The sequence below is a fragment of the Chelonus insularis genome, unplaced genomic scaffold, assembly GCF_013357705.1.
Source record: "Chelonus insularis isolate UGA/USDA-ARS -01 unplaced genomic scaffold, ASM1335770v1 contig_94_pilon, whole genome shotgun sequence".
NCBI lineage: Eukaryota > Metazoa > Arthropoda > Insecta > Hymenoptera > Braconidae > Chelonus > Chelonus insularis.
The window spans coordinates 2,154,072-2,178,348 of NW_023276783.1; the positions used below are offsets into that span (position 1 = coordinate 2,154,072).

At 30.9% G+C, this 24,277-nt stretch overlaps 2 protein-coding genes across 4 annotated transcripts; one reads left to right on the plus strand and one right to left on the minus strand.

Annotated features, from left to right (window-relative positions):
* Positions 1-1,704: 1,704 nt before the first annotated feature.
* Positions 1,705-4,531, minus strand: LOC118072721 (ubiquitin-conjugating enzyme E2 N). Of its 2 annotated transcripts, XM_035092818.1 has the most exons (4): positions 4,491-4,531; positions 4,100-4,395; positions 3,296-3,554; positions 1,705-3,101 (listed from the first exon to the last, which is right to left on the minus strand). In XM_035092818.1, the coding sequence occupies exons 3-4, from the start codon at positions 3,538-3,540 to the stop codon at positions 2,891-2,893; spliced, it is 456 nt and encodes a 151-aa protein (XP_034948709.1). In that variant the 5' UTR covers positions 3,541-3,554; positions 4,100-4,395; positions 4,491-4,531; the 3' UTR covers positions 1,705-2,890. The 2 variants fall into 2 exon arrangements, with proteins under 2 accessions (XP_034948709.1, XP_034948708.1); XM_035092817.1 differs by having other exon boundaries at positions 4,100-4,525.
* Positions 4,532-5,046: 515 nt separating this feature from the next.
* ssp3 (short spindle 3) lies at positions 5,047-23,756 on the plus strand. 2 transcript variants are annotated; one of them, XM_035092835.1, is made up of 10 exons: positions 5,047-5,215; positions 5,581-5,803; positions 5,885-8,988; positions 9,069-9,178; positions 9,240-9,363; positions 11,013-11,173; positions 18,500-18,917; positions 19,963-20,160; positions 23,162-23,335; positions 23,463-23,755. In XM_035092835.1, exons 2-10 carry the CDS (start codon positions 5,593-5,595, stop codon positions 23,541-23,543), a joined length of 4,581 nt encoding a protein of 1,526 aa, XP_034948726.1. In that variant the 5' UTR covers positions 5,047-5,215; positions 5,581-5,592; the 3' UTR covers positions 23,544-23,755. The 2 variants fall into 2 exon arrangements, with proteins under 2 accessions (XP_034948726.1, XP_034948727.1); XM_035092836.1 differs by lacking the exon at positions 5,047-5,215 and adding an exon at positions 5,249-5,392 and having other exon boundaries at positions 23,463-23,756.
* Positions 23,757-24,277: the final 521 nt, after the last annotated feature.

Sequence of the window (24,277 nt, forward strand, 5' to 3'; positions counted from 1 at the left end):
AGAAAGATAGTCAAACTGTTTAGGCTCATGATTGTCATTACATTGTTTTTGTTGGAAAGCCTCATCAGCAAGAGAAAAAAATTATTTTCAACAGTAAAAAAATATATTTCAATTTTTCAAAACTTTTTTTAAATATTTATTACCAAAGTAATTTTTTGAATATTGTAGTAATTCAATATTTGACAATTAAAATGAGCTTTCATGCGAAAATTAGCTAATGAAAAATATTTAAACAATTGCTTAAATGGAAGTATTAGAATATAATCAACTGTTGTTAATTGCCTTCTATTGTGAAAATTTTTTCATATAAATTGTTTTGTTCGTAGATATTTAAAATGGTTTATGAAAATAGAAAATGTATTCTTTACTGTGAAAAATATTTTTTGTAACTTGAAATGTAGATAGCACCTACAAATGAACATCTTCATCTTGGTCATTTATTTTGTGCGTGAAGAATATAATGTTAACAAGATAATGAGAATGATAAAATGGTATTAGTAATAATAATAATATTAATTATTTACTAATTGATAATAAATAATAATTAATGATAATATGAAGAAGACAGAAAGAAGAGATATATATGTAAAAGAGTTTTTTTTACATCATGTTGAATGGTAGTGGATGATTATCGGTGTTCCAAGTATTTAGACTTAGCGCCAATACTCACCTCTCCATTATAGAATGAAAAATCAATGTCGGCTGTTAATAATTTCTAGAAATGGATGTAATAATTGAAAATTAAAGAAGTGAAAATGCGAACATAAAAATTAGAGAACAAAAGTAAAGAAATTCATCAAAAATCACTACTAAAAATTTGACATTTGTATTTAAATTATTAATACTTTATAGATGTAAAGCTGTTTAAAGATCACTGTGAATTTTAAAAGAAAAAAAAACATGACTCGATGGGAATTGTAATTCTAATTCATTTGAATCACTTAGTCGATTTAAATGTAATTTCAATGTCACTGTTAAGTAAAAATTATAATGACGAAGGGAAGAATGATCGTTATAAATAATTGAGAAGCCCGCGCGTATAAATTTAAATATAATCCTTAATTAACAATGCTAGGGCTTGCGCTGTAGCTTAAAGAGTCGTGAAAGCACGCTACAAAAATTTTTAAAAATCATCACGACTATCTTTATCAATGTTTGTGAGTGGTATAATGTAAGTTAAATTATCAGTGAGCTATTGAATGTGTATATGGTAATAATTATTATGCTAGTCCACACAAAGATAAACAATAAACTGTAATTTTGAATTCAAAAAAAAAAAAAAGTTGTTTGTGAAAATCTATTAATGAATAATGAAATTTTTTTTCAACTTTCTACTTCTTTTCATTGATAAAATAATAATATTATTAATTATTATTTTTATTCATTACTTTTTATAAAATACCATGAGTTACATGTAAAAGCAACATTTATTACTAATTGATATCTTAGAGTAAAGATAAATGCAAAAACAAAAATTCTCTTGCAGAGTAATTAGATCGATCAATTGAGCGATTATTGTTATTTAATTAATTATGTAACATTTTTTTTTAAATTTAAATAATCGAAAAAATACCATTGCTAATATTAATCTTTTGCTATTTACATTATAAGGATTGAAAGTGATGCATTATCTGAAGCACGAATTTCAAGACTACGGAAGAAGAGAAGGCAAATTTTAATTTCTAATTAGTTACATCGTTATTATTACTGAATTATTCTATTAATGTTTATTTTATCATCTGGGTACATTAATAAATATAGCTGGAGTATATAATTCTTGCTATATATTCTTAATATTGTACACCACATGAAATCAGTGATCATGTAAATTCATTTCGTGGGTTTAATTTTTATTCTATTAACTGTTGTCTTTTTTAAAATTATTATTTATCAATTTATCTTTAGCATTTTAATATAATTTTATTTTACAGTCGAGCTTATGCAAGTGTTAAAATCCGTTAAAAAACGTGCTTCAATCATGCAGTGCTTCATTAAATTAAACCCAACGAAGAAAAAAACATGTGATATAAAGCGCTTGATTTTTTTTCAATTCTTTTTTACCTAGTTATTTAATCATTACCGATTTATTTTTAATTTACTTACTAAATATCCTTGCTACGCTGAATGGAAAATAAAACATACGAAAGCACTTTGACAATGTACATCAATGTAAATCGACAAAACGCATCGACTTACATTCAAGAATGTACGAAGAATATTTTTTCATTCAAATTAAGGGGTCTCGAATGAAAATATATATGTATAAGAATAAGACAAAACTTTATGCAGTAATTATATCAGATAAATAGATGGAATTCGGAAAAATTTATGCTGTAGAATGACCTTTTAAAGACTGTTTAATCATTCCAGTTTTCATTTCCCAATTTCCATGGACCAACGATCCTCATGACGCTTTATTCCACTATAAATAAAATTTTTTCTTCAGTTCTTTTCAAAGATTCCTTTCAATTTTATCTATTCATTCGTTTATAATTATTATATAATGTTTTGCTTCATTTTAATACATATACTGTATATCACCGCTCGAGATACCTTAACAACGAATTCATTATTATTTCTCAGTTGCTCATCAATGTAATTAATACATTATCTAATCAAAATGGGCATTATTCAGATAAATGTTTACTTCTTACTTGCAAAATAACCATTTTTTCTCTTTTTTCTCAGCCATATGCAGAAAATACATCTTCATAATTGATCTCTTAATTTTTTATTCTTACAAAAAATTTTATTGTTTGCATAGCAAAATTGTGGACACGGGTGAAAACGGCATGGTACCGATGTGCCAGGAGAATAATAAATCAAGGTTGCTGAGAGGACTGAACAACAACAACACATTTGATGACGGATAATAACAACAAGGCTGAGATCAGTTATCCATAGCGTATCTACGAGTCCATTCTTTGGCATTACGTATCGCTTCGCTTTCATTAACTTTCCATAATTCAGCCACGTCATTGGCCAAAGGATCATCTGGATTAGGCGCACTTAGTAGCGCTTGTATTGATAGCAAAACAGTTCTAATTTGGAGGGCTGGACTCCATTTGTCTTTGAGTATATCCAGGCAAATTCTTCCAAGCCTAAAGTAATTATCAATCGTTATTGTGATTGTTACTTCTTAAAAACGTGATTGAATTAACATTCAATTTAATTAATATTTTTTTTATATTGTCTTATGTAAAATAATTAATTTAAAAATATCAGATGCTGATATCAAAAATTGATTACTTGAAAAAAATATACTGTGTAATAAAAAGTTATGTACAACACTTACCTGTCTATGTTTGGATGGTAGATTTTAGTGATAAATCTTACTTTAGGTGCGGACATTGGATAGTCTTCTGGTAAGAATAATTCAAGTTTAAATAACCCTCCTTCAAACGGAGAATCTTCAGGTCCAGTAACAATTACATGAAAATATCTAGCATTTGTATCATCTGGTACAGCACTGATACCAGGCACAGGCTCTTGCATCAGTCTCTGTGTTTCTTTGATAATTCTCCTTGGCAATGCAGCCATTTTTTACTGGAATTCTATAAAAAAATATTGTTACAGTGGTAAAAAATTATAATGATATAATTTTACTTGAATTATATAACTCAGATTTTTTTCACTTTTTGATCAAACAAAATTTTTTTTTTATGCATTTCATCATATCCTGATTGGTGACATTGACACATATATGTATATGTATTGTAACAAAGAAAATGTCATTTATCCGAATGAAATATTAAATAATGAGTAAAATATGAAATAAGAATTGTAATGCTAAATAATTTCAAGAATAAAATAGATCTATTTGAATCATTTATTGGTTACGTTTTTTGTTTAGTGATCAATGAAGCCATGAATGATTCAAGTGTATGATGGTTATGTTCACTTGACAGCTTGAAAGATAGATAAAAATTCATTGATTATTTCGCGGTATTTTTCCCATGAATGAATATAACAAAAGAACAAAAATGTAACTTCGAACTTCATGATCAGATTCTTGGCGGTAGTGCAACCGAAAAAGTAGTTGAAAAAGTGATAAAAATTTATGAGCAAAACTGATATTAAATTAGAGAAGAATACTCACATATATTTTTCGAAATAAATAATGCCCGCGTTAAACCCGGGTAATAAGTCTTGGCACACAGATTTCTTGTGTTTAACTGATGATAATAATATATTTTTTGTCTGTTGTATGTCGTCGTTTCTCTTTCTCTCTTCTAGAAATCTCCAACACCTCCAAGTACAAGCGGTGGAGTGCGTCGTGACGGTGAGTGAGAAAGAAAGACGTTGATCATGGAAATGACAAGACTCGAGTTAAGATCTCAAATTTTTAGTTTATCGCCAAAAGTATTAAGTAGACACTTTTATTGATCGCTTTCACTGAAATATTTTTTATATGATTAACTTCTCAAGACTATTTCAAATAATATTCAAGTAAATTATTTAATTTAATTTTGATGAAGAAATATAAGTACCGAGTGCGATGCACCCGTATTTGATGCCGTCAATGGCGCTGCTGTACAAGTGTTGAAAATTCATCAGAGAGCATAACTCATTTGAAAAATCTTTCGAATAATTTTATCAGACGAAAAAGAAAAAAATCTATTACATCATTCCATTCATAATAATTACTTATTAGAGTAAGTACATATACTCTTTGGATGATTGATCAACAATTGATTCAATTATTAAAATTGAGAAAAAATGTTAAAATTGGCGCGATTCAAGAAACTACCTTGTACTCCATCTATTGGAATACTCCAAAAACGTTTAACCTGTACGATGACGTAATAGGACATTTCTCTCCAATTTAATTTTAGAAATAACAATAAAAGTACAATAATTATAAAAAAATTAATTATCTAAATTTGTAAAAAAGTACATTTATTTGACTTGAGCAGATACAAACTTGATTATTTTTTTGAAACATTCATGATATATCAAAAATCGTGCAAAATATAAATTTCAATTGCTGTTATTTCAAATCTGTACCAACATATTATCATTGTTGCCAACGTAATCAACGACTAATAAAAAATAAGCATTGACAGAGTAATGTCAAACTGGAATAAAACGATAACAAAATGTCATGTTGAAATTCGGTACAAATATGTCATGCAATCAATAATAATTGAAATTATATGACATTTTGGAGATAATATACAGTCCACGTGATTGAATATCTGATCGATCTTTTCATGTAAGTGTTTCGGTGAATAATCATTATAAATATTGAAAAAAATATGAAATAAACAGTGAAGCAGTCATTGTTTTTCTAATCATAAATGCGTAGGTATTAACAAAGGTTACTTTGGATACTCAATCAGTCAACTTCTGAAAAGTATTTGTAAAAATTATTAAATAAAATTTACGTTTGGTAATTAACAAATTTTTTAATATTATTGTTTATTCTTTTAAAAAACTTGTTTATTCATGTTTGTGATGTTTTTATAATTTAATAGAATTAATTTAGTATTTGGCTTATTATTCGCAAAATAATAGTATTTTATACATATCACACATTTTTCAGTTGATATGCAAATTATATTCATTATTAATTTACAGATTTAAGAAAAAATGGCAGATGTCAGATTATTAATCAGAGAAGAGGGGAGAGCAGCGCGGAATTTAGTAGCATTCAATGTACCAGTTGGTTCAAGTAATACAGAACGAGTTACAAGAAAGCCTCCGAGTATTCCGAGAGTTGTTTCTTCAGTGAATATGAAAAGAAACATAAAGAGCTCAACACGAGTAAGATCTGCTTCAACAGGCCGGGATAAAAAATCAGGTAATGACTTTTTAATTTATTCCTACATAAATTTAAATCAAGGTATTTTATTTTATCTTTCTTTTCTATTTTTTCTTGAAGAGCTACATGCAAGATATTGGGCATTTCTTTTTGGTAATTTACAACGAGCAGTAGATGGTATTTATCAAACGTGTGAAGAAGATGAGAATATATCAGAGTGTAAGGAAGTAATTTTAGTTTTAGAAAATTACACACGAGATTTTCATAATCTAATTGAATGGTTTAAAGTTAAATGGGCCTATGAAAATTCACCTCCACCTTTGAGACAGACTTCTTTAGCATGGGAAGTTAGAAAAACATCACCTTGTAGAATGTGGAATTCTTCTAGAGCATCTAAATGCTCTAGCCCACTTCAAAGGATTAGTCCAGTGTGTTGGAGTCCTGAAGATCAAATAATTGATGAAAACAAGCCTAATGATCCGGCAAAAAATATTCATATTGCTGGAAATAATTGTGACAATAGAGGAATGAAAGAGAATAAAAATAATGTAACAAAAAAAGATCCAAAAAATATTCAGGATAAACGGAGAAATTCTGTAGATAAAGAAAGTGAAAAATCAATGTCCAGAGAGAAATCTGTACTTACTCGAGGATCGGCAAGAACTTCAGTGAGGTCGACTACATCGAATAAATTGAGCAATAATGTGACAAGTAGAAAACTTTTTAATGAAATTATGTCTCGTGAAATCAAACACGTAGGGACCAATAAAGAAAATAAAAATATTCAAACGAGTAATTTGAAACGAGTTCATAGTATTGCTGACATTGAAAGAGTAAAGAATAAAACAAATGGAACTTTGATGGAGCTGTCGCGAGTTGAAAATAATCGAGTAAGAATCGTTGATAATAAACATGCTCATAAAAATGTTTCAAAAAGTGCTCCATCCACAGCGAGAGCTAAAACTGCTCCAAGTTCTTCAAGAAATTCATATTCAAGTGTTTCAAAAACCCGAAGTAGTAATCAACTTCCTGAACCTCCTAAAATGATTAGAAGTAAAACTACATTGAGTATCCGTGAAGTTTCAAATTTAGGAAAAGCTAGACCTGGATCTTCTGTAATGGTGGGACGACGTCGTCAACCTTCAAAGAACGATACTAAATTGGAAGAATCTTCTGATATCAGTGGATCTGTTGAAGTCTTATCGAAACAAACGAAAAACAGGAAACCATCAGAAGATAGTGAAGGATGGCAAACAGTACGAGGGCGATATAGAAGAGGTAGCTCTCATAGTTTAAGTATGTCTACAAGATTTCATCGGCCAACTACAGCTACTTCATTGCCTGCCTTGGCAATTGAAAGTTCTGGAGAAAAAAGAAAAAAAAGTTTAACATCACAATCTAATACTGCTCATGAAAACTGTCACAAGAGTGAAGAAAATAAAGAAGATATTGAGGTTGAGGACAAAAAAAATATTTCGCAAAGTAAAGAAAAAAATGCTCTCAATGAAAGCAAAGAAAACGTAGTTCCTAATGTCTGTGAATCAAATTCTACATCGATGATTGCTGCAATTTTTAAAAGTGAAGCTGAACTATTGGAAAAAAGAATTCAACAATTTATGACCGCACAAGCTGAAAGAGAAAGAATTATTTTAGAAGAAGAAATGAAAACAGAAGAAGCTGATTCTAAAAGATCTCAACAATTGTCTGATGAAGAAGCAGATTTACAAAAACAAATTCAAGAATTAGAATCTACTGAAATTGACGTGGATACTGAGACTGATGAAACCGATGGAGAAATGATTTTGGAAATGGAAGAAGGAGAAACTATTGAAAATGAACAACCAAATGAACCATTAGATAACATGAGCCTTGAAGATAGATATGAAAATATGCTAGAAGGAATGTCTTGGGCAGAAAGAGTTGATACATTAGCACAACTTCAAGCTTTGGTTGCGAGGCATCCAGGTAGAGCACTGGAATTACATCAAAAATTGTCATCTCCATCACGAAAGCGTTCACTACCAGAGACGTTGAGAAGATATCAAACGCGACAAGCATGTGCTCAACACAAACGTCAAAAGTTGTTGTCTGAAAAGTCTCAACGACTTCGAGAGTTATTAAACAAAGTTGAAGACGTTAAAAGAGCGAAGGATCAATTGACAGAAGATCGAAGGATTAGGATGGAGATGAGATTAAAACGAGCAGAGGAAAATCGAACACAACATCTATTAGAGGTTGTACGAAAAGCTCATGATGAAGACTCAAAGTTAAAGGAGATAGCTTTCATTAATGAGCTTGAAGCACAAAATAAACGACATGACTTTATGGCTTTGTGTCAGGAACAAGAAGAACGTCTTCAAGGTATTCAAGAGGAAAGGCAAAGACGTCAGGAAGAAAAAGCAGCCAAAGAAGCTGCCGCTGAAGAACGCAGACGTGCTCTAGAAGCTGAACGCCAACTAAGGATCCAAAAGATGAAACAAACTAGAAGAGAACGAGAAGAAAGGGTTGGAAAGATGCAACTAGAAAGGGAAAAAGAACGGCAGGAGCTCGCAAGGGAAAAAGCTCGTGATCGTGAAGAACGTTTAAGTGCTCTTCATGCTGCTCAATTAGCTAATCAAGAAGAATTACAAAAAAAAATTGCTCAAAAGCAACAAGAATCTGCACGACGTCATGGAGAAAATATTGAACACATCAGACAACGTGCTGTTGAACTTTCGATATTGAAAATGGAAGAAATTCCACCTACTTTGAAAGCTTATCCGGCACAAAAACAATGTACTTTATGTAATATCATGATACTTAATGAAGTATGCCTCCTCAGTCATCTGAAAGGAAAACAACATCTAGAAGCTGTAAAAAAAATGCATGATGGCAAAGAACTATCAAGAGATGATCTTCAGAAGTTCAATATTGCTCAGATTAAAGATATCCAAGTGTCAGGAAGTGCTGGAGGTAATTATAAAGCTCTGAAAGAAAAACAAAAAGCTTTGAAGCGACGTAGTAGAAAACTTAAACAACGAATGACAGTTAAAGGACAGGAGTGGGAAAATTCTCAAACAGATAGTGGTCAGACTTTTGATTCGTCTAATAAAACTAAGCTTAAAAGAAACTTGAAAGAGTTGGATAGGCTTTGTAGTGCTCATGCCAAAACTATTTGGTCTAGTGTAGCTATTGCTGGACTTGAAAGGTGTTTAGGTGAAATTGGAAGGATATTCAATAAATCGGTAAAATTGATTTTAATATTTGTTTATACCATTTATAATAATGAAAAATTGAAAATGATTAATTGTGAAAAATATTTTAGAGTTCAATTGATCAAGATGTTTTTCGATCACTCAATGGTTTTGAGACCTTGACGAGTTTACTCCACCTTGGAATTAATATTCAAAATAATTCACATTCTTTGCCTAATAAGTAAGTTTGAGTGTATTAAAAAATTTTTTCATTAATTTGAAATAACTCTTATTCATTTCAGGAGTATGATATCTATTTGTCGAGTATACAAAGCTGCAGTGAATGATCACCCAACAAATATTGAAGAAGTTCTTCTTAGTAACAAAGTCTTGGCAATTCTCGACCTAATTTTACAAAGATTTGAGGTAAATATTTGATGATTTTACAAACAGTTTACATTAATTTACAATGATGTTTTTTTTTTAATTTTTCTAAATACTAATTGTCAGCAATATAATTGCGAAATTATTTATTCTTTTAATTTATCAATCAAACGGTTCATCAAATTAATACTTATCAATAATTTAGATACCGTACAATTTTTAAATTTTCAACTTTGCGCGATGAATAAAAAGGGATTGATATGTCCTACTAACTTTCCTCATAACTCGAGTATAAATTCATAAGATGGCGTTGAATACTCGTTAGCTGACTTGAGCGGGATTTTGGAGTAGAGTTTAATCAGAAATAAATGAGAAATAAAAATACTCGAACGCGACAACTGTGGAATGACGTATAAATCAAAGAAAAAGGCATCTTAATGCCTCCAGATAGACGAGGAGATATCACGTCTTTCTTTCAACCTCATCCGTATGCATAAGGCATTGACGCCAGAGTAAACTTGTTGGCCTGTCAAAATAAGGATTAAGAAGTCTTAAGATCAAGAACTAGAGCACAGACTTATCACAAAGACCAAACGAATCCTGATTTACTGGCATGAAATCTCTCTAGAGCTACATTAATTCACCTCTAATTCACTAGTTGCTTCTTTCTTTCATCTTGGCTTAAATAAAAATGAGAAAATCTATAGATCATTTGGACAATTTATCGAATTCAGGCATCCACAAATCAGTCAAACTCCGAAGCAGGACAATTACTCAAGTTATTTCGTAGTTAGTGCGTGATATCTCTCGTTTGCTAGCTACTGCTTTCGTCTCTTCATCTCTTGTTTCTCTGTCTTTCTGGTTACTGCGATTTCCCCTCAAATGCATTAGCGGCGAGAGAGCTTTTAGCGACGTCACGCACACCATCTCATCATGATGTTCAGACTTCTCGAATGCTGGAAGACAAGGGGAAAGAGAAGTATATAAGCAAGGGGAAAAGGAGAAAAAATAAAAGCAAAGAGTCGTGTGGGTATATATCGATATTTCCATTGGCCTTTTTCTACTCTTTCTCTTACACTACCTCATACTCATACTACTCAAGTGGTCGTCACACGAATCAACCTAATCTTTTGTCTCGTTGCTCGCTCTCCTTTCAACGACCTATTCGCACTACTGACGATCCTACCAATCGTTCTCTGTCTCTTGAAACTTTACTACGAAATGGTCGTTCAGACTCTTGCTTTCACTTAATACCTTCAATATCCTCAACAGTCAATTTCATTCTTCAACTTGCTTCCATTACCGCTCATTCATTGAGTTTTAAATATTTTGTACTATTTTTTACTTATTTATTATCATTAATTTTCCAAAAAATTCTTACTTAAGTATTGATATTATTTTATTTTTTAAACTAAAAATTAATAAATAACGAAGATTCCTAGTTTTTATGTCTTATCAAGAATTATTACATAATAATTGATGATGTTTGACATGATGAAATTAAACCTGAGAATATTACTGAGGGGTTGAATTTCATTTTCCTAAATTCAACAAACTTCAAATTTCTAATAAAATCTACCAAAAACTCCCCCTTATTACTCAATGTTTCCCCTTTCTCATATCAGAACATTTATAACTATCAATAAATTTGTTCAACTGTTATTCAGATTTTTTTTAATTCAATTTTGCAGGCAGTTGCTAGTTTAGATGATCAAGCACAGTCTCAGGAGTCAACAAGTAGTGTAAGCAATGCAAGTGTTGCTGCTGCTGCTGTTCAATTGCTTTGCAGTCTAATACCAGAAGTGCCTTCTGATAAATCAACGATTCAAATTCGAATTCATGACATCACTGGGTAAGTATTCAGTCTAATTTTATTGAAGATTAATCAAAACTCGTAGTTATTCAATATTTTCTATTTTTAAAATTCTATTTTGAAATTAAATCAGGAATTAGCCAATTATTATTGTTATGATGCTGGTTCGTATTATAATTAGAAGGGGATAGAATCAATTGTTTTTATTTCTACCCCTAATATTTAGACATAAAAAGACCCGCAGCTAGAGACCACCCTAGAGAACTAGATTTAGACCACCGCGAGTTGACCGACAGAAACATAATACTCTTCATTTAGTCACATTGACGAGACGCAATCTGTTTTCACTGCACTACCAGTAGCTGATCCTCTTGATGCCGTTAGATGAAAGACACCTGGGTCAACTTCCTCTTCGGGGACCTCCCAAAACACAAACCCTTTCTCTTTTTCAATCACAAAAGTTTTTCAATCTTTCTCTACTTCTGTGAAGTTTTTTTTTCCCTTTCTCTTTTTCATTTTTTTTTAATTCATTATTATTTCTTGTACATAAATATTTTTTCACTCCTTATCTCATTCTACTTTTTCAATATTCATTATCCTACAATTATAATCCAAGCACAAGCATATTTTTCCCTTCTTTTTTTTATATAACTCACCAAGGTACCATGCATAGTAGGGGTTGATGTATTATGATTAATTCCCTGACGATGCAAAACGACCAGTCATGACTTTTACTTAGCACGATTGCGTTCTCTGTCTCATAGAGTCATGCATACGAACATGCTTTCTGTTCAATTTTCAACTAGAAAAATTTTTAGATTAATCAAAAATCGATCAATACTACAACCATATTTCATGCTCAAACTACTATCAAAGTAATTATTTGAAGAACAAGAAACCATTTCAAATCAGCAGCTAAAATAAAATGGAAGTGATTTTGTCTATATTTCTAAACTTCTGATGATATTTTATTCACAATATTTTCCATTTCAAGTACCATTATGAATATCCATTTAATAATTTTTTTTCTATACAGTTTTTATCAATTCATATCTTTTGACTCACAGTTCAATATTTGAACATATTTTTTGATGTTATCGCATTTGGCATTTTTCAGTATTTCAAGAGTTGAAAATTTAGAGAAATGGTTTTTTATCGTGTAAAGCCACAGTGATTATCTAGATGACGATGTCGAAAATGGATCCGGCTCGAGTGGCATTTACCGAGTTCATAGAATATTATGTGCATCAATGGATTCGATAAGAAAGATAATACTCTTTGGAAACACTCGATGAGAGAGGAACATCGAGAGTCACCAAAGTGTCATGTCCTTGACTTTATCTATTCAACGTACTTGTCGACCATGATTTTTTATTAGAAAACACTATCCATTTTTTCCATGTTCCATCAGTACTTTTATGGCCCAATAAATATAGATATTAATTTATTACATGCTCATTAAGTATCAATAATCACAACAAAACCTTTCAAAATATTCAAAAGCATATTAATTTTTTCATTCAACTAAAAAACATCAACGTACCAATTTTTTTTATCATATTTTCTTCTTAGAAGTTCATTCATTAACATTTTGATTACTTTCTCTCTGTATATCTTTCATTAATTATTCTCCTTGTTTTTGGAGTATGTCTATTCGAATTTAAATTGTTCAGAATTCATCTGCAGAAAAATCAACCATTGGAACAATTTTATCAACTAAATTATTTCAATTAGTTCACAGTTGATTATTGTTGTATTCATAAATTAATAACAAGTGAAATTAAATGTTTTGGAAAATTTCATAATCATATAACAGAAGGAAGAAAATTGTAGATTTCTGTTCTCATCAACTTCATCAACAGAAAGCTCAATTTGCTAAAAAATCCTTGTACAGAGAATCCTGTACTCTTATAACAATTTCGATTAATATTGGATCAAGTAGGCTTTTCTTCTCTTGTCCCTATGATATTATTTTGAAGGAGTATTTTTCGATCATCATTTAAGACTCTAAGACTACTATGTTTCATTGAAAATCAAGGGCCAGGTTATATAAGTTGCCGTCGGAACGTGATTAAATTAAAGTTTACAATCAAACTAAATCTTCTTTCTTGTATACATACACAAAATCAATTAATTTATAAAGATTGTTTGATCAGATAATTAATTTAAGCTGACAAAAAATTTAATATCAATCATCTCATGTCATTAATGACATTTTTTATGCAACTCAGTCTTCAAAGATTTATACTTAATTAGACTATTTATTAAAACTCTTATTTTTATTTTTCAACTAATTTTTCTACAATTATTAATTTATAACATAATATTATAATTTTTTAACGGTTCATTATAATTAATATTAATAATGAAAAGTAATTATTTCATTCATCAATTAATTCTCTTACACAAGTAATTCACAACTTAGTTAGAAAACTAATTTTCATTATAGTAATTATATCTTCATTTAATCAAAGAATAATAATAAATTTAAAAATATCAGTAATATATAAAAAAAAAAATACACATTGTTGATAAGTAATTAAATAAATTAAAGGTAAAAGGTATTATTGTTGGTAATATTAGACACAAAATAATATTGACAAGAATAAATAAAAATATAAAGTTCGATAGATATATTATCAATGTGAAAAAACTTAAAAACAAAACCAGCGTAGACTTTAGAGACACGTGTAGAGCACGAGAGTTTGCATGAGAAGAAAATGGGATAGGGAAGGAAGACGAGAAAGAAAAAACATCAGGGGGTGAATGAGCTAGGCGGGTTGGGTACGTAATCTGCTAATGGACTCTCGCTCTATCCCGAATTCACCCTCTTTGGTTCCACCCTCTTGCCAAGCTTCCTCTCATCCCTCCAATAACTTTCCTCCTCTATTTTTCCCTTTCTCCATCGACTCCAAAACTTCCAATCTACCACCTAAATAATTTTGCTACGTAAATAATAATAATAAATACTTAATCATTAAAATCACAGTATTGACGAATTATTATACATGAAAAATTGATCAAAACTCTAGAACTTTTATTCTAAAAAAATTAGTTTTCTATTTCCGTTTGATTTCCAACTTTTTTCTCATTATATTTTCATTGCTGACGCATTACCTTAGGTGTAATTTGGTCTGTAATGCTTGTCTAACCGACGATCAGTGGCACCCAGACAATATGGGGGTTGAACTCAATAAAGGCAGATGCTCTTAGAATATCAGCTGGCTTTTATGTTTTACGAAACTGCCCGGTGCTAAGCAGTGATTCAATGCACTAATAAGTATCAGTTTCAACTCTTCATGTACACATTTCCAATCATCATCAATCTATATTACAAGCCTTGTTGAATCATCGACAATCAGAGTTTTCTTAATACAAGTGTTGAATGGATTTTGTAAAGGACAAAAATACTACGCTGATGTAATGGAAAGTGTATAGGAGCATAGCCAAGTATTTGATCAGGCGTCCAAGTACGTCGAGGGGTTCGTGAGCTAGAATACCCGGCTGTTGATGTTCCCAGTCATCTTCTTCTTCTGCTCACTCTTGATACACTTTCGCAACACTGTTATCCTGATTAAACCTGCGTGCGTTTGACACATTTTATTCTAACCAGCAGCTTTCTCTTCCTGAAAAAGTAAATAAATAAAGATATCAAAAAAAAATATTGACAAAAAATTGTTTGAAGCTCATAGCCTACTAAATCAATGGCATTTAATTTATCTTCATCAAAGAAACCTCTAGACCAGTTCAATCTTGATTTAACAGTATTGGAATAAGTACTGAATTGTTTTAACATTAGCATCAACTACAATACTATTTGTTTTAATTTGCTATAATTATTGATAAAAATTGATATCTTATTTACCTGAACTGAAGGAATTTATCTATTTATATTCAATCGTTTGCTTCATTTACAATCCCAAGTGCAAACTCACGTTTATGGTGTACAATCACCCCAAATCTCATCCCTCCAACGCAACCCCATCGACGAACGTTTCTCTTTCTCTCTCTGGGCCATTTTACCACCCCGAAATCCCAACGTGAATGCATTACGCGTCAACGAACGCGGAGTAGCAATATCCTGAGCCCGTTTCTGCTGCTCTACGAGTCTCTAACAAGGAGAGAAATATATATAGAGTATGTCAGAGTGAGAGAATAAGTTGAGGATTATAATACATTACCAATTCGACGAGGTAGTTTAGAATGTAACACCTTGGAATATCCGCGCCTCTAGCAAACTCACTTCAAAACCAGTCTCGTCTTCATTTCCGGCTTTTCATAGTCATTAGGATCCTGAAGTGTCTGCTAATATAAATCTCACTCCAAGTTAGCCTCCTGGTATTTCATAGAAATAGTGCAAAATGCGTGCAGTGATAAAATAAAGATAAAAAATACTTGGAAATACAGAGGGGACACTTGTCAGTGTCGCAAACTCTAGGGGTCGATGGGGAAACAAGAGACTCTGTAAATATTGTAACAAGTGTGGCATGACAGAAAAAAAGTGCCTATGTCTTTTACTCTATTGGACACAATCGATAGTTAGATAGGACAATGAAGTCTACTTGCTCATTTGACAATCAATGCTGTCATTCTTTTCATTCTCCTGTTATTTTCAATAGAAAAATAGAAGTAGTAGAGTTATATAATGATTAATTTATTTCGTGGTGTTTGATTGACACATAGTTACTTTAAATTCACCATTATAATAATCATAATTTTTGAAATATAAAAAGATGAATTTTTTAGTGATGTTTTGTAACCCAATACTTCTTAGGATATCATACTAAGAAGGTATTAGACGTTCAATGTATCTTCAGGGTCAGAGCTAACGTTTACTCTATAGGACTTTTAATAATTAAAAAAAAATATTGACCAGGATTTAGAATTTGTTTTTCAATCAAAAAATCCCTATTTTCATATTCTTATTATGATTATTTTTATGTTTATTTTTAGAATAAATTCCTGAACTCTATAACTCTTCTAACTTTCTAATATAAATAAATTAATGTGATGGATAAGATTTATACTGACCATATCATGGTTTCTTTTTCTCAAGAAAAATGTATGCATCTTATCAACTTGAAATTGCAATCTATCATTGAATGTTTGCGGGACCCCAAGTAAATATATTGAATTTATTTATTACTCCCATCAACTGTAGTCATTGCTGTTAGAGGGTGGTATACAACTGAGTATGGCTGGACTAGCAATCACTACCCCTAGGCGACCATTAGCTAACCATATGATTATTTCATAGTGCCCCCAGTGTTGGGGGCACCTTCTTTCCCTCCAGGGGTGCATATCTTTGCGCTTCGTGGCTCATAAGGGTGTTTCTATCTCACTTTTTCACATGCTTACATTCCTTCAGCTTATTCATTCATCGTGACTCTGCTCCAATTCTGGACAGAATGACTGCAGAGAAAACTGGTGGAAACATTGAAATGACGACCTGTCACTTGATTACTGGCGTCACGGATTTCTGGTTCCTTGATTGATTAATTTCTAATGAATAAATATCTATGATGAAATCAAACAATAACTAAAAAAATTAATATCAATATGTACATGTGACAAATAAAAGTTAAACATAATCAAGAAGTTAGACTTTGATATCAGATAAAAAATATAGTTGATAGGCATGTGATTTCGACTATGGTGATTAAATTGAATTTGATCGAGTGTCAAATAAAGTAGTTCTAGAGGAAGATTAATAAATTGTAAGCAGTCCTGTACAAATTCTCTAATAAAATGCACCACAATGCGTTGGATGGATTAACATCTCTCGTGATTATTTTTCTCCCTCAAATGTGTGTACATGTATCTTAGTAAGATTAGTTCATTCCCTTTTCGACAATATCTTACAATAACATGAATAATATCCAAAAGTAAATTTTGAGGGGATAACGTAACATAAAAATATGCAGACGCGTGCCTTGTCATTCGATGTAATATTCCAGACGGGCGAGTCGATTCGTTCTGCTGGGGTCACTCAATGACCCCCTGAATCTGCGTTTCGAATTCAATACTATAATTCCATCAGATTTATTTCATTATTTATTCCTCCAAGTTACTTTGAGTGTTCTCCAGTTCAATCTAGAGTGATAAAAATTAAATTCAATCAATAAATAAATTAATTCTGTTGTATCTAACTAATTTTTCAACTTGATCGAAGATTGAATACTCAATGAACAAAGTACTTTATATAATTAATCAAGTCTTTATATGCATTAAAGATTGCTTGTATAAAATTTAGAATAATCAAATATTCAACTAAGGTAAAAGAAAAAAGTTTTCAATTTTAAAAAATCACTTGTCCAATTTGATGTAAAGTAATTGATCTTTACAGCTGAGAAAATTGAAAATAGTTTTTAATAAATTAATAGCTTTTCATTTTTGATGTCACCATATCAGTGTTTCTGATGGATTAATGAATAATATTTAACATGAATAACTTTTCTTTTTTAAAAAGTTCTAATTGATTTAAATCAAGTCCCAAAATAGTTATCAATTAATCAAGAAAATTTATATTCACTTATAAAAAAATCAAAAAGCACAATTAATTCTCTTTCAATATCCTTCATCAAAGAACAATAAACAAATGACTAGTATACATATTCTTATTCAAATGAACCATTAAAAATGTATCTATCAGTGCAAGTATGAACTGTAAGATCACTTACCTCATCATGTTGATGATTAGACGCGACAGTTGGCTTCGTCGTTGCTCTTAGTAAAGGGTGTATTGTAAATTCGTGCATGTATTTCTCTATAGATGTCGAGGCGAGAGTACGTCGCGCGATGCTTTTTATAAGGTCCATACTCTAGTATAGATGTTGTATATATTGAAGAGAGAAACGTTATGAAGAGAGGGTCGGCGATAATACGCACTGACAGGACACTCTTCATTCCCCTGAGTTCTCAATTGGGGTCGTTCCCGGACAGCTTGAGTAAGAGCAAGGTATATTGCACTGAACTGCTGAAAGAAGACAGAAAATTTTGAAGTTTATAAGGGGGGACACGGAAGAGAAAGAAAACATATACAACCCAATGGAATGAGCATCGAAGGGAGAAGGAATATTTGCAGGGGTCGCGAGCTTTCTACACAGAATTACCCACTGATGTTATAATCCTCTCGTGTTACGTCGTCACACATGCCTCGTTGTAAGCAATAGTTTTTTCTATACCACCCTGCAGACTATGTCTCTACTCATTCTCGTTTGCTTTCAATCAACCATCAGCTAGCATTTGCCAGCCAAAGTTATCTTATAATCAGCCTAATGAAAAGTCGTTTACTATAAATTATTATCTCTCATAAAATACAAATAATTATTCTTGAAAAAAAAATTTTCTTTCTTTTGATTACAGTGTTTTAGTAACTGGAGGTCTAATTGACAGAATAACTCGTCACAATCGAGCTCTTATTGAAGCTGACTATCTATTGGATCAAGATCACGAATCTCCATTGCTATTAGCATCCTATGATCTACTTCATCGGTTAACCTACCACCAAAGACGATTAAATAGTCACGAAAACTCTAACCCGATAAGCCATAGTGAATCTGAGCAAACTAATGCTGAATCACATCTACTTGGTTGTTTGGAATCCACTGAAGCGGCTGGTGCAGTTGGTTGTCTTTATGCTACTTTTGCATTAGCTCATCAAAAGTGTTCTTCACCCACACCTGGACAAAACAGCTGCAACTCATCATCGACAAAACTTGTTGCTATCAGAGCACTTAAACTTCTTAAATCCATTGGAGAAGTTGATTTAGCAACACTTCAGGTATCTATTATATTATCTCTATATTTAAATTTCAATTATTTATTTTCCATTTCTAATATCATTTTAGAACAAAAAAAAAAATAACTTTTTCAACGTTATATTCACTAGCCTGATTGAATAGTATGTTTACATTGTGATTATACTGAACAAATAATTTTTTTTCAAATAAATAAATTATTCTTGTCTCAGTGCACCTAAATAAATTTAATTCCATTAAATTGATCAACAGATTTCCTGTTAACATGAGAAAGACGAAGATCATAGTAATAAGATCAGCTATTTTAGATTGAGGGAGACTAACCCTTTTCTATTCTAATCATTGGCTTTCGATTTATTATATCGTTAGATAAATCCTTCTATTTCTGTTAATATTATTCTTTAATACCTAGAAAAAATGTCTATGTCTATTGCTCTTGACCCTTATATCTAGTCCATCAAAAAATAATCAATTTCCCTTGAGCACATTGAGTTGCGCCCGATATATTTTTTGCCATTAGCTATTACTAACCCACGGGGTTTCTAAGTGCATGATAGAGACATTCACCCAGCTGGAGACGTCAAGCATATCAACATTCAGAGGGAGCATGATAGTAACAAAGCAGTTGGCTGGTTGTGGCGATCAAACCACGAATTGAATTTGAAGCGGCGTCTCGCGCCTACCGTATGCATGGAATAAGCTAATGCCATGAGTACATCATCAGTAATACAACAGTAGGCTTGAAATCTATAAGAGCTTCACATGTTGGAACCCCTTGTTTCTCTACGGGATAGCCCCCTGGCAATGTCCCGCGGGAGATCACTCGATTATCCCTCGTTGAAACTCGACTGCCACAGAAAACTCGATTGCTGAAAAGACCTCCGTTTATTATCTATTCTTTTTGCCGTCATGAGAAACCAGTTCTCTTACTTGACAATTAAAAATTCATACCTTAGCTTCTTCTTTTTTTTACTCTTCTTACGATTATTTCTCTTCCAAGCTAATTTTCTGTGTGTTTCAAGATAAAATTTTTAACTTTCATGGAGAAATTATACTGCTTTGTTACAGAAATTATTGGGTGCTGAAGGAACAAGCTTACAATGGAGGCTAATTGCTAGCCACCTGATCACCAGATTCCTCCGGGAGCCTCTAACAGAAATAAATGAAGCTTCTGCTGTAACTCAAGGTTCACCAAGTGCTGTACAGATTCTCAATGAGCTCTTTAGCGTTCTTGGCTACTTTGCCGTTAATAACAACGATAATCAGGTAAATATTTATTCATTTAAATATTTTAATTGCTATTTTTATCAAGTAAGAATGTTGAATTTTAATTTTACTAAATTTTTCAAGTGAAATAAAAAAAGGTTGATCATGTACAGGCAGGATTCTTGAAATTTATTCATAAAAATCAGGTGTCATTGATAATATTACAAAAATAGAGATAACTGAGCCCTTCATACTATTATTATATTTGATAAAAAATATTTGAATAGTTTAAAATACCTGTTCAAAGTTAGTAGGTCTAAAAGCTAAAGCGAGAAGCAAATGTGATAACACTGGTATTGCCGGAATTTCCAGAACTTGGCCTTGTGGATGGTTTACGGTAGCGATAGGACCAGGACACGTCAATTGGTTTTATCTGAGCGCTTCAGACTGAGGTTTTTGTAATGATTATACAGACGCCAAGTTTCTGAGAGTGCCTTTAGGTTCTTAATAAAATCTAATTGCGCTAAAATATCAATGATTTTAATTATAAACATTCAGTTTATTTTTTATCATTACTTAATTATCAACAAGTGGTTTTTAATTCAATTCACTTTATGATATTAAATGATTATTGATGTTTTCAGTATTTTAACACCTATAAAATAGCAATATTTCACTAAAATTGAAATAGTTCAAAAAATATAGAACGTCAATTGTTGTCATTGTTTGATTAATTACTTTAATTAACAACATATGTTGTTAAAAAAGAGTTTGAAATCAAATTTGCTAACTGAGTGACATGTAGAGTTTGAAGCAATTGTGTTTTAATAATTCATTGAATAATAATGAGAAATATATAACTAAAAGGAAATTGGGGACAATTATTTTTGACTAGAAAAAACGTTTTTTAATACTCTCAAAGCTCTACCTAATTTTGAAAGATCAAAAAATAAATATAAACACTATGTTTTATTGATGTTGAAGTTAAGTAGATAAATATATAAATAAACTCTGTTATCTCAGTATTAATGTGTAAATCATGTAGGAGGAGGAAAAATCTTGAAATAAAGAAGAAGAAAGATAAAAGAATCCACTTGAAAGATGAGAAACGAATGCGTTGACGTGAAACGATGCACTCAACATGTATTTTGACGCGTGCCGGGTCACAAACGGTTGGCATTCACGTAAGTGGCGCGGATGGTTATAAGAGAGTTGCCACCGACGAACAAAATGGAAAAGCGTTTGACTGAGGAAATATATCTTAACGGCATTTGGCTACGTATATTGATGGGAGGTCTGTTGAGTGTGTTGTGTCTAACAGCTTCCCTGCACTTCTTCTTCATCAGCATCATCAGCAGCAGCAGCTTCTTGTCTCTCTTATATTTCATTCCGGTTTCCCAATTGAAGAGGCCCACTTACCGAGTGGTGCATTACACACGAGATTTTCTCGAAGGGTTCGTGTATCTCGTGGCGCCTGCTCGTGTCCCCGGGATGTGCCGGGAGATAAATAAGGGACGGCTGGCACGAGGAAGACAAACTTAAGAAAGAGGAAAAGAGATTTCGAGACGAGATTCGTAGGAGATGATTCAGAACTCACAAACAACTTTTATTTTTATTTTCGAATATTGAGACAAAAATGTATTTGAGTTTGAATAATTTTTGTTTAATCTAGTAAATCTTTATTAGTGCTAGTTATGCTATTTATTGTTCTGTAAGATTTCAAGATTACAAGGCTATTTCGAACAATGGTTAAGAAGGAAAATAAGAATTATGTCCAGATTAAATTTTTAACCAATTTAAGGAACTTTAAGAAATTGTTCAAATAATCCCTAATCAAACATAAGAATCAATAAGTAAATATTCAAACTAAATATAACTGATATTTTAAAATAACTCTACTATTTCTATTTAAAGAATTCAAATAATTATTAAAAAGCTATTTTATTCTTTGATAATTGATATTGTTCTTTAAGACAATTTATAAATATTTGTTGGCTATAAATAACGTGGAATAGTATGCATCTTTTTTAAGAAATTTCAAGAATCATTTGATTATTTTTACACTTCACTTGTAAGTAAAAAAAAGGTGAAGACATGTCTTTACTTTTTTGTTTTTTTACATTTCATTCTTTTTTAGTCAATTCAATGCCTGAACTGATCATCCATTTGGTCTTGTGATGAATTCTTAAATTGTTTTCATTAATTATGCACATGTAGGTAGAATCAGATTGACATTTGCATACAGACGAGTTTTTTGGAGATGATAAACAAAGGCTTTTCGACCTCTTTTGTTTTCTTAACTTCTTTCAGCAGCCATTCGTTGAGTCAAGTGTACAGAGTCAATGAAGCAATACGATGCGGGTCTCCACTTCATCGTTTGCATGTATATCCTGCATAACGTTTATACTCTTTTGTATTAATAAAGTATTTAGTGCAGAGTCACAGGTGAACCTAAGTACTTCCTTTACAACACTTGTTTTACCTCAGGTGATCAAGAAAATTGACTTAACCGTTTGTTACTCATATAAGACACTTCCGTAACACCTGAGCTCAAAATATTCTCACGATATTTGGCATCTAAGATGGACGATTAAAAGAAACATGGTTTCGTTTTTTTTCTAAGTTTATTATTTGTCTCTTCAATAAACAATATAACGGCTTTATTCTTTCATTATGACATTGTTTCTCGATCAAGAATATAGATTTAAGATAAACTATCAGATTAGGTGACTTGATAAAAAAAAACCTTTCTTATAGACTTTCTAATTTTTTTTATCTCTCTAGCAATCACTCGAAAACCCATGAGAGTAAATTAATTATTATGAATTTAAAAATCCGGAAGTTGTATAAAAAATATTGAATGATGATTGAAGTTCTGTAAGAAAATTATATTTGGTTAATTAAATGTTTTAGCATAATTATATTAAATTATTATCATATATAATTATATCTTAGAAGCAGACCATTTACCAGAAGAAAAAACGAGCAAAAAGAACTACTTCTTCTCATTTGAATAATTTTTTCTCTTTTTTTAATAATTCAAGGCTATTTTCTCTTACAGTTGGTTCTCCAAACTGCTGGAGCTGGTCCTAGCGTTCTTCAGCACCTTTGCACTTTACCATTTCCATTTTATGGAGACCCACGTCTTGCTCCTTTTACGTTACCAACTCTCTTGGCAGCCACACATAAGAATCCGGAAGCTATAGCTATCCTTTCTTGTGAAATGTCTTATCAAGTAAGTGGAGATACTTTATAATTATTATTCAAATATAATTGAAATCAAACAAGCGTAGTAAAATAATAAAATGAAATAAAATAATTGTTGGATCATTATAAATTCAAATTTACCAATTACTTCTTAGTTACTTGAAGAATACAGAAATTCGGAGGAAGGTAAACTTCATCCGCTAATCCGTCTGATGAAAGATTCACAAACTTCATAAACTACGTCGCAAAAATAGAAGAAGATTCTACAAATTTTATTTTAATATTGTCATTAACGTTTTATTGACGTAATTAACAGTATTTTTGTTACATACTTTTTGTTCAAGTTACCTCTTTGTAATTTTGTAAATTAATGTTTACATTCTTGTTTATGCTTTTTTTTTTATCAAGCTTTAAATTTTTGTTAATAATTTTTTGAATCATGATCGACTTTTATTAATGATAGTTTAACTTGTTGAATAATACAGTATAATTCAGTAATAATAAGTCTCAATTTTTAAATAAGCTTATTGTACCAATTTTTTAAAATATAAATTGAGATATTCCAGTATTGAAAATTCTCTAAATAATTAAAAGATTTTTTATTACATTGATTGAAAATTATAAAATATAAATAATAATTTTTCAAATTCATTGAATACTTTATATTTACTCTTTTTACTAAATTTATATTTTATTATAAATGAAAGTTGAATTAATTTTTCTAATTGAAAACAGGTAAATGGAATGATGGATTTTATTCATAATAATTAAATAAAAGTATTTCTTGATATTTATTTAATTTATTATCAATTTATTGAAAATATTTGCTATTCAAATTAATTATTTAGAAATTTTTCGATAAAATTCAATTATCGCCGTACCAGCTTATAAATTTTCAATAAAAATAATATTAATAATAGCTGTAATTACGTAAAGTTAAATACAAACGTGCATTTTGTTGTTTACAGCA